The sequence below is a fragment of the Bombus pascuorum genome, chromosome 6 (genome assembly GCF_905332965.1).
Source record: "Bombus pascuorum chromosome 6, iyBomPasc1.1, whole genome shotgun sequence".
Taxonomy (NCBI): domain Eukaryota; kingdom Metazoa; phylum Arthropoda; class Insecta; order Hymenoptera; family Apidae; genus Bombus; species Bombus pascuorum.
This window is the reverse complement of record NC_083493.1, coordinates 11,335,686-11,351,861: the sequence shown is the minus strand read 5'-3', so window position 1 is coordinate 11,351,861 and position 16,176 is coordinate 11,335,686. Positions and strand designations below refer to the sequence as shown.

Here is a 16,176-nt window from a genome sequence, read left to right as displayed (position 1 = left end):
TCGAACTCGCTTTTCATTAGTCGCGATAACTTCCGAGAGGCTGAGGTTAAAAATAAGGGGATTATCATTTGTCTTCATCAACTTACAACTTTCTCCTTGTCCGACGCAGGGGCTCTATCACCTTAATCGATACCCGAGACATCGCAGTCTTTCATCTATCCATCTATCCGTTCAGTCATGAAACTAACGCGGCGTGCAACGTGGATGCAAGAAGCGTCCATTATCACTGAACAGGTTTTTGCTGCTTATGCTAGTGAACTTTTTTCCCGGTACCTTTAATTCGGTCCAAATAAAATGCCGTCCATCTGGAATTCCTCGATGCTTTAAAAATCGTTCAACGACGAATTATTCGAGACGTCCGGTTAAAGGAATGCCAAATGAGATTTCGATGGCTGGTAAAAGTTACTGACCATCCTAAACGTGCCTTAATGCGATCCACAGCTCTGACTATCTAAACCATCCTAGAATTCTAGGAAATTTGTTCAAGGACGATCGACGCAAAGGACCTTGTCAAAGCTGGCAAAGTTCGAATGAAATGAAAACGACCAAGGGAAGAGGGCTCGAAGTGTCAACAGGGTGTGTTAATGTGATGTTCGAACGAGAAACGTGGAAACGCGGATATGCGGAAGATGAACGCGCTCGGCCAGATACCGTTGAAAAGAGAGATAGGGGTAGATTTAAAGGTCTGTTTTCATTGCTATTCCGAATCGTGCGGGCTTCCGCACGGCTTCTATCGTCCTGTACGAGGACATCGGCCTGATTGGTAAATCTACGGCTGCTCAATGATGCGTTTATTTGCCAGAGAATTAGGGCAGGAAGCGAGACAGAACGACGGAGACTAGAGGTAACGACTTGTGGAAAGGGGATGGAGGAAGGGAATGGGAGCTAGGAAACGGAAGAGACCGGCCTCCAGAGAGGGATGACACACGGGAGGGTAAGTTCACCCCTCTGTGGAGGGACGGTGTACTCTACCGCAATCAGTAAACCTGTAAAACATTGGATTAGGTGGCCTAACCCAGACCTTACTCTGGCTTCGGTGGCTTGAGCGTACTTCCAATTTCCATGGCTTGCCTATACACCCTTTTGTTTCTGTCTCGTGTTATCTTATTCAATCGCGTTCCTACATATTCACGTTTTACTTCGTCGATCCGCGCCGTATGGTTCTGGTTAGTCGTCACTACCGCGATTGCGATGCCACGCGATGTTACTTCTTTGCTACGTTCTTTTTGTGTTTCAGGTAGTTCTATTATTGGTTTACTCGTTCAACGAAGGTAATAGATGGAATAAAAACGTTATTGGAAATGCGACACCGCAATGTGTATAAACTGTTTGTATACAGCAGGAATTTAAAATAAAAGAGGAACGAGTTTAATTAATGAAACGTTTACCTTTGAAAAAATTAGTTCGCCACTTACTAATGAAATTAGAATACCAGCGTGCTGTATATAAATGTAGCTATCGACCGGGTTGTCAATAATTGTTAACCAGGTTTTACTGGCTATCAATTACCGCTATTATTCCATTTTATTACGGAATTCACTCCGAAAGTCCGACTCCGATATTCGTTGCTGATGTTTCAAACACTCGTGCATACATGTTGTTTGCGTTTAATATTTCCGAATGAAGTATATTTCCGGAGAAAATAATGCTTTATTGCGAAAACGAATAATGCTAGAACGAATAATGGCCAAATACGAGACAAAGGATTTTCTTTTCTAGTCGAACAGGATTTATAGGTCAAGTTAGCTAGCTCTCTTTCCCTTCTTGGCCGGAGGAGACGATGTCCAACCATGTTCCGACTAATCCACTTAAAAATTCGATCGAACCACTGCTAGTTCAAGTCCATGAAAATTTAGCAACGTGCAAAAATGAAAAAACTACTTTTACACCGACATGTTTTTTCTTGTCGGTGGGAAAATTTTCCCATGTAAGCGTTCTTTGTTATTCGATGCTGGTATTTTCATCGGTGCATGCTGTCCGTGTATTTCACCTAGGTAGTCGATTTTTTAACTTCAAATATTGATCTTTTACAGATTTGATTGGTCTAGGGCCATAAAAAAAATCGTTTTGTTAACTACGGCGTCGTGTTATAAATGATAAATTATTTTTAATGATTAAATTATTATTCCGTAGTTTGACTTGGTAATACACTCGACTTCAACGCTATTGAAAGTGTTTAGAGCTTGTTCAGATTATTTGTACGCTCATTTCCGATTTTTGTATAACGAAGGTACGAAGAATTATCGCATGGTATGTATCACTTACGTATCATGTTTCAAGGGGTAATCAAGCAATGGTGTGATACATAAATTATTAATACGTATTGGATTATTCGGGAAGTTCATAATGAAATTTGGAAGAAACTCGTAGTTATTATGTCTTTATAGAATTCGTAGATTATCTTGTTATTTATTGGGTAACATCAAACCCATTTCTTTCAAAGAATTTGCTTCTTTCACGAGTTCCTTCTTTTCATAGGATTTTGAAATATCTAGTTCCTTGGGGTAAAATAAAAATTTTGTATAGACGATGGAGAGTATAAGAATAATTAAAATTACTGAAATTAAAATTTGGTAAATTCTTGGACATTTAATAACTTAACTATTCTTCAGTAAAATACAAGATCTTCCTTCCTTGTAGCAAAACATTTTTCTGTCTTGGTGTATTTTATATTCAATTAGAGACAATATTTGTTAAATAGTACTTTTCAAAAATACATGGTAAATAACTCTCTTTAAACTTTATCAGATAAGAGGCAAATATTTACAAAAACGGAGCCACTTTTGATTTTAATAATTTTTCAACATGTTGTCGAAGTCATCACTCTGAATAGTTTTGAGGATCGTTGTTTATAAAAAGCTATTGCCAAAAAAAAGTTTACAAAAATGTGCATCATTTTCCGTATACTATTTGCATTTAGTAGAGTGTAAATAACCAGGACCTCTTCCTTAGCTATCCCAAACCTAACCCACATCTAATTCAGACCAAAATTGGACTTGGGTTAGGTCAGGTTAGATTATTTCCAGGACAGGGGCAGAGGATGAGGGGCGAAGCTCATCCCTCGCCTACGTTTTCGTTTATTGTATTACAGTATCAATACACAAAACAATTTCACGAAACATTGCACAGTTAGTATTTCTCTTTTATTTTCTTCGTTCGTTTACATTTACATTTATACGATATGTATCTGTTATTATTTGCAAGAAAGCATCTAATCGTTTATCGAGATCAAATACTTTTTTAAACATAAATTCTGCTAAATAATAGTTGGAATGATATTTTCTCTGATCGTATGTAGGAATATTTGTGCGAATATCTTTCCATAATCTATGTTCTTAGTATGGACACCTGTATCTGAATCAACGAAATTGTGATCAACGAATGTTTCACTATGCAACGTTGATATATATTTGTATGAATTTTTACATATGCTTTCCAGCAGTCACTTTAGATTAAGGAATAATTTTCTTTTAAGTAAGAGAAAATTACATTAGTCCGCTTCACGAAATAGAATTGCCACTAGAAATATCTTTTACATAGCACGACCTGTACTACCGGAAGTCTATTGTTCGTCGATAATTAGAATTTCGATGTTGAAATTTAGCCTCTTCTATTTCCATAATAACTCCACTTCCTCCAATTTGAATTTCATTGTTCATCGACCATTGCTAATACATTGATAAACAACAATTGATAGAACAAGTCTTTAAATCGCAATTGATAAAATCGGCTAAATTAATTGCCTGCCCACAAAGATCGATCCAACAAACTGCTGTTCATGAAAAAAGGGTTAGTTCTTTTTGTAAAAATCTCTGGCGAGGAGTAATCAGCATCAACACGTAAGAAATTACTCGGCAAGCTACGTTAATACTTGAATAACCGTTTGAAAGCTAAGTGCCGTGGAGTGTATTGATTTTAAAATTACACCTTATCCGTATCCGTTCGCCTATAGTAATGATTTAAGCAACGAGAAATTAATAGTTTCAAATTGCTCGATTCTGGAATATTCCCACGTCCAGAACATTTCGTCGTTTTACGAAAAACATTTTTCGTTCGTACGAACGTATCAATTAACAGCTCGTCATATTGCGTTATTAATAGTGGAAATTCGAAAAATTTCATTCTGTGGTAATATATATATATTACCAATATATAACGTTAGAACATAGGAATTTGAACTGATCGTGAATCGTTGGCGAATCGTGAGTCGCGAATTTCATCGAAATCGTAAGAAATATCAGAAACGAAGATTTCAGATTTTTCGATAATAACTTTGTAATATATGACGACTGCCAACTAACACCTTGGAAACAAAAATTCGACAATTGACAACATATGAAAAAATTATCGAAATCGAAGGTGACTGCCTTTTTGTAAATATTTACTTAACAGAATAGCAGATGTATAACATCGGACGATAAACTTTGTCGACAAACCTTTGCTATTATGCATACACTACACTCGCGCCTCTCAATATTCCAAAGAAATGGAAAATATTGAAAACTTCGTATGGTCCTAACTTGATGGTGGGGATTTGTTAGGCAAACTATTTGACACGTTTCCTCGTCGCTGGGTCGATTTGACGTGTCATCGATGAATGATTACGATTGGACGTAGTAGAGATTGCGATTAGATGATGGGCAATGAGAAGGTGCGAAAGTACGTATTCGGTACGTGCACAAGCGACGAAATATTTCGCCCGCGAAGATAACCCGTCGCGAGCATCTTGTCTAGCGTGTTTGGCGCGCACTGAACGATTCGCAATCCCTCCATATAAATCGAAATCGTAGCGCGTATTTGGAAACTTCCGATTCCAATTTCGATCTACAAACAGCGTGCGAACGATGGCCATTCTTTTCGAATCGATTTTGCGATTCTATCGCGACATCGATTTTCGTGCGAATATGCGCGAAATTCTTCCGCCCTTTTCCGTCGAACGTACGCGCTTGCTCGATCATTTCAACGATCGACGATCATTAATTACAAAACACCGTGTTATCTCTGGGAAACGATTTTCTTATTAAATTAAGAAGAAAGAAAAGACAAATTAACAAGCGATCCGTTGATAAACTGGCGAAAGAAAGAAGTAAATCAGACGTTTAAATAATACGGATCGTTTGCGAAGAAAGTTTTTCACGAGATTAGTCCGGAGAATATAAATTCGAAGTGAGTTGGCGGCAGATTAGCGAGAAAACAAAACGGACGTTCCGCGTTTAATCGAATCGCGTATCTCACCTTCGTTCGAATCTGCTTAAATTATAAAAGAAACGTTTAATCGTAATGCGATAATGGAGCGAGAAAATAGAGCGAAACACGAGAAGGAAAAATTGAAGGAGAAGGATAATAATGTCGTTTACCGAGAACGACGCATTTCAATCATATTTTATCGCGTAACCGAGTCGCGAATCTTTTTCGACAATTTATCCAGGATCAGGGATTCACGTTCAATTTTGTCGAGTGAAATTATTTGGAGCCTGGGCGACAACGTTTTCATTCGAGAGCTCGGAGAAATCCGTATCGCGCGACTCGTGCAAAAACCCTAGGATGCGGAGGAAAATCTTGCGCGATAAAGCTATAATAGATTCGACTTAATAATTCAAGAACTCCGATATTTTTCTCGTTGAAATAAGAGAAAATAATGCACAAAAGAATCTGAGTTCATCGCGAAGCGTGCACCGGCGCGGCCGCTTCTGAAGGAAAGAGAGGCACTCGATCTTTGGGTCTCGATACGAAGAATCAAAACAGAGAAACATTAAAGGAACGAATCAGTTTCGTGGCACATCGATATTTGCAAACAAATCCATCCGAACGACGGATAGATATGCGAACTATGTCTCTTCTCGCGTTGATCCATACTCCGTTTCTTTTCTCCTGGCCGTTTTCGCAGGCGACGATCGCTCGGATTTACGAGCTGAGCAGCGGCGGTACGGCGGGCTTCGTCGAAACACTTTTAGGATTTTCGAGACTCTTGAACAACCACTCGACAATGTTTTCGTGCGAAATCGTCATGCACCGTGCTGTAATCCGAAAGAGTGGGTGGTCGAAATGGGAAACAAGAGAAAAAAGAGAAGAAATGGAAAGGAAGGAAGAAAGACGGAAAGAAAGAAAGAAAGAAAGAAAGAGGGAACGGAAGTAGGAAGGTAGAGAGTTGAAAAAAAGACATGAAAGGGTAGAAGGAAGAGGGCGAAGAAAAAGCAGGGAAGGGGGATAAAATCGAGAAAGCCAGTGAGGGGTGAGTGGTACCTGGTGCGCTCGCGCACACCGACGACGTAGAGGCTCTGATAGCAGCGTGCGCGCAAAGTCCGTCGCTGGAGAACCGAACGGGTGCTACTGGTACGAGTATTGTGTCTCGTATACGTTCTTGCGTTCATAGTCGGTGCCCTAGCCTGGTGCTGGTAGCAACGACACCGAGCTGCTGGTGCCTCGTGGTGGTGGTGGTGGTGGTGGTGCTGTCGATGGTGGTAGTGGAAGCCGGTAGTGGTGGTGGTGGTTGTGGTGGTGGGTCGAAATAGTGGGGGAAGGATGTTGGAGGGTTGCTGAAGTTTCCCTAACGCTCGATGGCGTACCAGTGCGGATCGTGATTCTGTGGGACGTGCAGCGTCGCGGCGCTCAGCTGTCTTAGCCTCTCTGTCGTCCGTCCGACGACCGATCGACGGACACACGCACGACGCGACGGCGAGTGCTTGACGGAACGTCGTGCGCGTCTGCTCGGTTCACAGTCGGTTCGAGGCGCACGATGTCATCGTGTTGGTTCGAAATCGCAACCGGTGATCGTAGCGATCGTGACGACGCGTGATCGTCGTCAGACGACGTTGGCGTGTCGCGTGAAATTAATGTCGTGCTACTCCACGTAGCATCAGACGGAGGAAGAGGCGGAATAAAATACGGGCAGAGGATCTCCCGCGCCTGACAGCCTCGTTGGCCGCGTGTGTTTCACAATTTTCAACGTCTATCCCGTTCCATTCCTCCGTACCACGGCGTGTTCGCGCCTGAAACTGGACGGGGACTGGAAGGTACGAGAGCCACGCAGATACAGCGGGAAAGAATTTTTCCAGGGGAGACGCCGGACGGAAGACGCGTTTGCGTTTCGTTCCGTGACGAAATTGTTCACGCGACCCGATGGAAAATTCTGCTTCCCTTTTGAATATGTTTTCTATGTCTGTAAGAGAGGGAAAGAGAGCGTGAGAAAAAGGGACAGAGAGGAGAACGAGCTGGAAGAAAATTGCACGATGACAACCAGAGCGAACCCTTTTCCATTTCTCTCTATTTTTTACCTTTTTTTTCGTTTTTAAGTTCCCCTTCTCCGTTTTTTGATACGTCCCATTGGAAAGTACCGTTCATTTTCTCCGGCGTAATTTTCTGCCTGCTAAAAGTGTGAACGCCGAGCTTCGCATTGTTCGGCCTTTCAACCGTTAAATTAATGATTCGAATTCGTTTCCCTGCGCGACTCGTCCGGGCTTAATCGCTCGAAACTGTTGCGTGGCAGAACGCAGGCGGCGAACATTCACAGCCTGTGCGATTCTCGATCGGCGAACATCAATCGGATTCGGTGATTTTCACTTAACGTCGCGACAAACGTTTACCCCGTAACGCCACGGTAGATCGAATCGTGCCACTTAACGCGAATTCGCAACGATCCAGTCGATCGATCAATTCACGTGGTCTAGATCTGGATCCCGCGAATGGAATATCAAGGACAAAACGTGTACGCGTACCGCGAGTTCCTATTTCATTCTTTTTCATTTCTCCGGAAAGACAATAGAATATCAATCGCGTTACCAATCATGTTTATTAATCAAATGGCAATACGTTTGACAGAAACAATTCGCGATATTTCGTGTCAAGACTTATTTCGCGAGAGAGATGATTCGGGGAAAAAAAGGCGAGAGGAAATTTATACGTTGCCTGTGTTATTTGGAATCGAAAATTGGACAGCGTGAGCTATGTTGGTAGATTCGATTGTTTGTTCTCTTGGGAAAAATGTAAACGGCACGCGTATTCCAACCTCACGGACCTTGTAAAAAATGTATCTTCGTTCGACGAATCGAACAGCCACTGGAGGACAATCGAGACGGGGAACAAAATGCAGAAATGAAATAACGGTTCGTTGGACGATTCTCTTTCCTAACGCTGCACCGCGATAAACGAACGTTCCCGATTAAAATGCAATTTCTTTGTGCTCGTAAAGATTTTAAAGCAGTCGCCAATCGAAAAAGAAGTTGTTAAACCGCGCGTCGTACGATTCTTCTCCGGATAGTATCGGTTTCTATCTATCGTTCCGTCTTGCTGGTCTCCCTTGTCTCTTTATCAATTTTTATCGTGACTCGGCTCGAACGTTATCTTCATCGTTGCGCGTTTCCTACGAGCCGCGAGGGCAATGACGTTTCCGTGACACAGCTCGATATCGAGGAAAAGAAGGATCGAATCGGTGATGGTCGTCCGTGCGATGCGTCTCGTTGGTTCGTGACCTTGGGTACTCACGAGGCACGATCGCGAGTCTAGATATCGTGGTTTGCTCGATGGGACCGATAAAATTCCCGATCGGTCGGTTAACCAGTGGTAGAACTGGATCGACGCTCGATGGGGCCATCGTTTTATCCGGATCTAGACTCTCGTCGAACATACTCTTTCGATCGTCAGGTGAGCGCTGAGAGATCGTAAAGGGGCCGACCAGTGGACTCATTGTCAGTGGTATTTCCAATTGGCCCGTTGCGATCTCTTGCGAGGAAACCGGTTCGACGACCGGCTCTCTGACTTCGATCCTCTCTCTTTTTTCTCTCTTTCTCTCTCTTTCGTTGCTGCTTGTTCGCCTCCCGATTTCAGCCGCGAGTTACCTGTTGTCCCTTCCTCGTCTGCATCGCGGCTCTCGATCCTTTCTATCTCCTCTCCTCGTCCTACCTACACGGCGAACGTTCGCGTTCCACCTTCTTCGCGCCGGCTACTAGCTTCTACGTTGCATTTCAGTGTTTACGCGGCGGACGTACCGTGACTGCGATCGAAGGACGAGTACGCGCAATATTCTGCCACGGGTCTGCTGGTGCTTACCGAGGACGAAGCGTTTGGACAGCCTGTAACGAACGTGTACTTATCGTCGAACATTCGAGAGGCGAAAAGTTGAAAGGGATTCTTCTACTTGCAAGCTGTTGGAAGAAAATCAAAGAAATATCTTCGCGGTGAGCCAGCGAAAGGAGGGATTGAGCAGAGGTATACGGGATTTCTCGAGGCATGAAAATTTTGATTATGTTCCACCTTTGAGGCGGAACGAAAAATCGAGTCACGAAGAAGCATTTACTCGTGAAACTTCTCGCCTCCGGTCAATGTACAAACTTTTCCTCGGAGCGTGAATAGACGTAACGTGTACCAACTAAAGGAGATCTTTTTTCTGCGTTTGAAAAAGGGATGGCATGAAACCTCGGCCAACGATCGACCACGCTTTGTTCCTTTCGTTTCCTTAGAGCATCTGCGAGATTCGTTCTAACCCTGCTTCGATTTCTTCTCGGAACAAAGAATACAGGCAACCACGATGGATGTTCTGTTCGACGTTTGGGGCGAAGGTACTTTGCCGAGGACCGCGCGTGCCAAGAAATCCGAGATTTAAAGACCTCTCGCGACTAGAGACGACTCTTTCGTCTTTTAATACCATTCTTCGAATATCTAACCTATCATTGACCTTTTTAACTTAGATGTGTATAGGATCCGTGTGATTTGGCAATTATTTGTACCTCAGTGTATTTGATTAATTATAGGAAGATAAATGTGCGCGATTTAGTGGATTTTCGCGAACGATCGCGATCCGATTCGTTCATCGTCGACTCGAAGAATCATCGGGGAATCTCAGAGTCTCTGGTTGCTTCTGCCTTCTTCGTGTGTTTTTCGTACAAACGCCACAGGATTTCGACTGGCAGCAGGGAAGAAGAAGCTCACTGCGAAGAGGTTCGTTTCTGTGGATCGGTGCTGCCAGGCCGTCGCAAGAAAGCGCTTAAAAGCTTGATTAATTGCGCTCGGAGGCAGCTCGGTGACCGGTGCACGCCAACCATGCATCGGTCGGGTTGTGCCGCTCGCTCTAGAAATAGCGGAGCGAACGTCGTTTCCTGTAAAAGGTCCGGTCCTGTGCCACGCCACCCTACTCTACCGATAAGATATCGAGGACGTTGGCACTATTAGAGAAAAAGAGGAAAAAGCAAGAGGAGCGGCACTAAAAGTGGGAGGTGGAGGAGGCGGAGGAGCAGGAGGAGGAAGAAGAGCTGGAGTCAGAGGAAAACGATTATCCAGAGAAACGAAAACGCGAACGAGTAGTGGCCGAACGGTGGCCACGACAAACGTTGACAGAGAGAAAAACTCAGGATAGTGTACCCGGGGATGGGAGGGCGGGAGGGTGGGTGGGAGAAGTCGAGTCAACACGGAGTGTTCACCGTTAGTATTTGACCGATCGCGATTCGGACAACATATACAACGGCGGTGGTGTGTGTGCGCGCGCGTTCTCCTATGCGACAATATCCGATATAAACAGAGTGTGTATCGTTCGGTGCGTGTCGTTAGAGGGGGTAAAACTCGATCTTTTCTGAATAGTCGGTGCTCCGCTGGCTCGGGCCCCGGAAACACGCATTCCGCCGGGGATTGCGTGCTCCTACTGTTTCGTGTTCGATAGTCGTCGTTGTCGTTACACGTTTAACCAGAAGTATAAAGAAACTTCCTGTATAGCAGCGTATCGGGTCGACATCGTGTCACGTTAAACCGTTGCCGATTACTTTATGCGAGCTTTAGCGGCTCGCTTCGTTCGCGCGTGATGATCCGTCTCGAGATCGCGAGCTCGCGAGTGTATAATAGGTGCGGCCACGATCGTGAACAAACAACGCGGTTTCCTCGATGATTCCCCCGATTGTTCCGTTCGTTCTTCACGAGAAGAAGGGAATAGAGACTGTTCTGAGTCGAGTTCTGTGCGGTTCGAGAGAAAACAGACGGACTCGAGAATACATCGAAATCCTGTATCCGGTGTCAACATTGATCGAATTAGATTAAGGTCAACGACGGGCCGCGTACAACAGGCCAGACGAAGGTCGCAAACACCATGGATTGGTGGCTGCGAGGACAGATTATCTACACCTACTCGTTATGGGTCGTCTTCAAGGCAGCGGCTGTTGGCGGTATTTTCGGTGAGTACTCTCACGTTCGTTCTATATATTACTTTTTATTTCTCTGTGCCTCTGACGCTTGTACGGTTCGCGATACGCCAGAAGGATTCTCCGCGTGCTAATCCGATGGCTTGATGCACAGAACTCTGACATGCGATTACATTATGTTTGAAATACCTTGTCCTTCGTCGAGTCGTCCTTGTTGTCGAGTATACGTGTCGTACAGCGCGGTCGCCCTTTTCTATCCCGTTTCCGTGAAAGGATTGCGGTGTTCGCGTTACAAAGAAACGAGAGACGCCTTTGTGACACAGTTATCCGCGAAATCGTTCGCTCGCGCCAAGCTTTTTAATTACTTTTTGCAAATTACACTTTCCCTTTATGCAAGCGAGAAACTAATTTCAATCCCCGAACGAACCCGAGCTCTCGCGAGCTTTGGGTTTCAACGTTCCTGAAAAATTCCGTGCGACGAATGACCCGCGCTTTTATGGATAATTAACCGTTTTGTTTTAAACCGTTTCTCTTCTGTGGATTTTTCTCACGACTACACGAAACCCAGTACAACATTGATCGAGTATAAAACCGCTTTATCGACCAGCTATCCTTGAAACTGATATTGTTGTATTACAACAACAATAACGGCTTGGCTATATTGTTACGTTCGATCCGTGGGTAAACTTGAGCTGGCTTGTCACGAAGTTTTTCCGATAATTGGAGACGCGTCCAAAACTGAAGTCCGCAACGCCGCGTTCCACAGGGATTTTTTCACGGTGACTCACGCAAGACCCTGTTCGAAAAGACGGACGAGAAAATGCCGCGGTGGCGCACACATGGTATAAACGCATCAGAGAGCAGGGGCGACGTTGTTGCATGAAACGCGACTCGAAATTACTTTAACCTTTTCATTGCCGTGTACAAGGCACAAAAGCCGGCGCCCGCTAGTCAATGACTTCGGCAACGTGTACACGGCCATGGTTAAATTGAACACGTAGCATTTTTTATGGATTACTTCCGGCACATTCTTCGCGCCACAAAAGAGTGGCATCGTATTGCGCGTGTAATTCACTGTTAGCGGTGGCGCCGCCTGCGAAATAAGAGAGCGAACGTTGAACGTAAATAAAAAGCTACCTTTTGTCCAAACGTGAAAACGTGCTCGAGAAACGCCAGTCGTTCGCGTTCGTATTCACGCTTTATTTTCGTCGTGTGGATTTTTTCTTTCGCTGTAGTTTTCCAAAGACGACGTTCGACCAGCGAAGGAACTCTTGATAAAATTCAACGGAAGATTCTCTTTGATCCTCTAGATCGTTTTATCTTCGACTACGGCTACGAATGATCAATCATTTATCATAACTTTCGATTCTTAGTATAACTATATCTTTGGTTCTAACTGCGCTTATGATGAACGATCCGCTATGCGAATATAGGTAGCTCGAACAAAGGGTAACCGTAACCTCATCAGCGGTAATGCCTCGTCTCGCATCTGATAAAGCTAACCGTAATGTACGTAACACGTTTGAATCCTCCAAAGCGCGAGAAGTTTCGAACGGAAGTTTGAACAAATTTTTGTTTGAAACACGTGGATCGTACTACGTTTGCATAAAACAATTTCGTAACAGAATATTCGGGCAAAGGACATTCCTCTTCGAAGGCGAAATTAATAAACGATAATTAAATTTTACGTGGCTTGTCCGCGGAGAAACTATCGAAATTGCTATCGAAGCTGCTCTCATTGAATCCAGGACCGTGATAATCTATTATTATTTCCGGCCCTAGTGTACGAGCTTGCTTCCATATCGGAACCTTTAGAGTCACTAACTGCCGCTTAACTTTTCGCGACAGTATTGCGTTCACCTGATCGAGCATATTTGTCAATCCGTAGGCGTTGGTTGCGTGGGTACGAGATCATATTACCGCCGAGTTAATCGCCAGCTTACCGCTCGAAATTAATTAGTAACCGCGGTGAACCGCGTTTCGTATGCTTCTAAATGCCTGTTGCCCGTTCCGTGGGACGATATACCGCAACACCGACCATATCTCCGCCAATCGTTTACCACATCGTGCGCGCGTTAAGAAAAATTCCCATATTATAAGACAATAGCTTTATCCTTTCTTCTATTTTAGAGCAGTTCTGGAAACATTGTTCTTCATTTTAACCTATCTTACGAAATAAAACTTAGCTTGTTTATAGTTGACTAAGTCACTTAAAGTTTTATTATTATCAAATTGGAAGAGCAGACAAACAGAGAAAGTTAGAATGAAAAAGGTCGATAGAATTATTTACTCAAATGCAGAGGCAAGTTTAGCGACAAATATAATAGTGGTAAGTCTCTCGGTTAATTGTATGCAAAGCAACTCTTGTATTATGCAATAGAACAAGCGATAGATTTACCGAAACAGCGACGTATCTGTCGCTCAAGTTGAAACAATTTCCATCGAGGTGACGGCATAAACGTCGCCAACTTGACTCCAGTTCTGAAGTCTACGAGCAGAAGAATTGAAAGTATGTTTCGATTAAAATACAATTTAGCCTGGATTCATAGTCTGGGAAATGAAATTAACATAAATTAGCATGAACGGCGTACGAGAGCCGTTCGTAGGTATTAAATTTTATTTAAGCAAGGGACGCGGAATTAATGTATATAGAATGTGCAATTATTAATGAACGCCGACATCCGATGCATTCACACGTTCGTTCTTTGTCTTTTTACGATCAAATGCATTCCTGCCACCGCATTTACGTTGCAACGTTTCGCGAATTTCACTTGTCATGACCGATTTCACACATTAGACTTTGTTCGAACGTTGCCAAACGTAGGACGAAGTAGATGCTAATTCGAGACGAAACGTCTAACTTCTTCATTACACGTTTCTAGTATCGACTTCAAAGGTTGTAATTTGAAAGAATAGTAACTTTTTCCCCGTATCTTTTCTTTCTTCTCCCTTCGTCGCGATTTCTCTCGTATTTTCATGAATAAAGAATTTTCAATTTGCACGACCTGAAGGGCTCTATGTGCGAAAGTGTGCGCCCGCTGAAGTTCTGAAAGATAGCCGTATTTTTACACGATAATCAATGTATGAATAGTAAAGCGGGAAAGTAAAGTTCGACGAAGAAGTCTCGGCTCGAGAGCAAACCGGGTCGAATCGATAATCGTTGCGTTCTTCCCCTGACGCATTAATCTTCTGGGAACGCACTCGATTCGGTCAGATAAACCGGGTTATTAAAATACAGTAACTTTTTGCCGTGCTCGATCGCTCGCGCGGATAAACTCCGTGGCCATTCGACTATCGAGCCGATCGATGGTGTAATATTCACAAATCCACGAAAATCATTATTGTATTACGGTGCGACATCGTGCATCGGCTACGAATCGATGGTGGACGAACGTCATGGAACAGTTCTCCGATCATATTCGATTCGTTCGTGTCGCGTGTCATCCGTTCATCCGTGAATTTCCAAGTATAGAACAGTACATGAAAACGCATGAACAGTTTTAAAAAAAAACAAAAAAAAAAAAAAATGTCGATGCTTCCTGCCTTCCAATTTGTTATCTTTTTAATCGAACTATAGTTTTATCTGTACTCTCGCGATTCTAACAGAAAAGGATTGTATCTATGCTGTCTCGTATATCGAGCTTTATGCAAATACTGCGTCGCCATCGATCATCGATACCGGATAAAATATTTTCGATATCTCATCGACGTACTCGAGACACTGTTTTCATCTGTAACAGAAAGAGGACGAGATACTACAACGAGTTGTAAATACGTCTCCGTCGCCGGAGGGAATCGCAGTAGGCCGGAATGGTAAACGTACTCGAGGGAGAACGAACGGACTATATTCTACAGACTTAAATCCGGCAATCGATTCGGGCGTCATTCGAGGAGACGCGCGTCGCGTCGTACCGTTTTGTTCTCCCGGCTTACACACAGACGTGGAAAAGGAAACCGGCTGGCTTCAACTATCTGTAGACGCGTTACTTTCGAAACGAGAGCTTCGAAAGGGATACGCGTACATATATCCAGTTCGTTTTCCAACAGCCGTCGTACCAAGATATAAGACATAAGGCGCACATTTTTCAATTTGTAGCGGCAGTCGAGCTATTGGTCGCGCGAAAGTTAAGGTTCCCTAAGAATCTCGAAACACGAATATCGAAGCAGCCGATGATTTATCGTAGATTAACGAGTAATTCATAGATCTTGATATCGCTCGTAATGCTCGGGTCACATTAGCCTGCTCTATCGGACAAGACACTAAGCGTTATCGACTATGTCATCGAGCCGGATATAGGAGGACACAGTCATGAGAGGGTGCAGTTGTGTCTTACGTGTGACGCATTATGAATCAATACCTGCGGAACTGTTATGCTCAGTTCGCGGAAGTTGATCGCAACTTTCTTCGTCGATGGGAATGAAAATCGTCTCCGAAAATTTTAGTTCCATCCCCACGAAGATGTACTTGCTCAGGATATAAAATCCTAATAAATAAATTACCGATCTTTTCGAGGGAACATTCGGGTAAACGTTTGCTAGAGTACCATAAGAACCGTCAGGAAAACTTTATCGCGGCTTTGAGAACGACTTGGCAAGAGATCCGAGGGACATTAACTCTTATTGGCAACACGTTTTATTCCACTTCTCCGTGCAAAGTGTTTTAAACAAGCGAACCGTAGTTGAATATAAAATGCTTGTTTATCGCTGTTATTACAAGTATGGGCAATTCTGGGCAAACAGGAACTTCCATTGAGGATCGTATCCCTGTTCGAAGATAAAGATCCTACTTTTGATATTTCGTATAATGGAGACTGAAAACATCAACTTCCTCTTTATCCTTGGTGCACTTATGGCGTGAAGGAGAAAAGTTATTCGACCTTTTTTTCTCCCAACGAGAACACGATCTTATACATATGTATAATCTAACTCGTTTTCAACGCATTAGCGCCCTCCTTTTTATTTTTCCACCGCGAAAACCGTCAACAGATTATCTCGTTAATAAAATAGCTGGTATCGCGTAGATTTGACAATCTAATTTCTACGTGCTAATTTCCGT

General features: G+C 43.4%; 1 protein-coding gene across 4 annotated transcripts in view; it reads left to right on the top strand.

Annotated features, from left to right (window-relative positions):
* Positions 1 to 10,408: 10,408 nt before the first annotated feature.
* LOC132907998 (tyrosine-protein phosphatase 99A-like) overlaps positions 10,409 to 16,176 on the top strand; it is a 423,216-nt gene continuing 417,448 nt past the window's right edge. For 3 of the 4 annotated variants that reach the window (XM_060961500.1, XM_060961502.1, XM_060961499.1), the window contains exon 1: positions 10,410 to 11,153. In XM_060961500.1, the coding sequence (XP_060817483.1) occupies positions 11,069 to 11,153 (85 nt within the window). In that variant the 5' untranslated portion in view covers positions 10,410 to 11,068. Of the gene's footprint in view, positions 11,154 to 16,176 lie in introns of all 4 variants that reach the window. The other variant, XM_060961501.1, reaches the window with a different exon arrangement.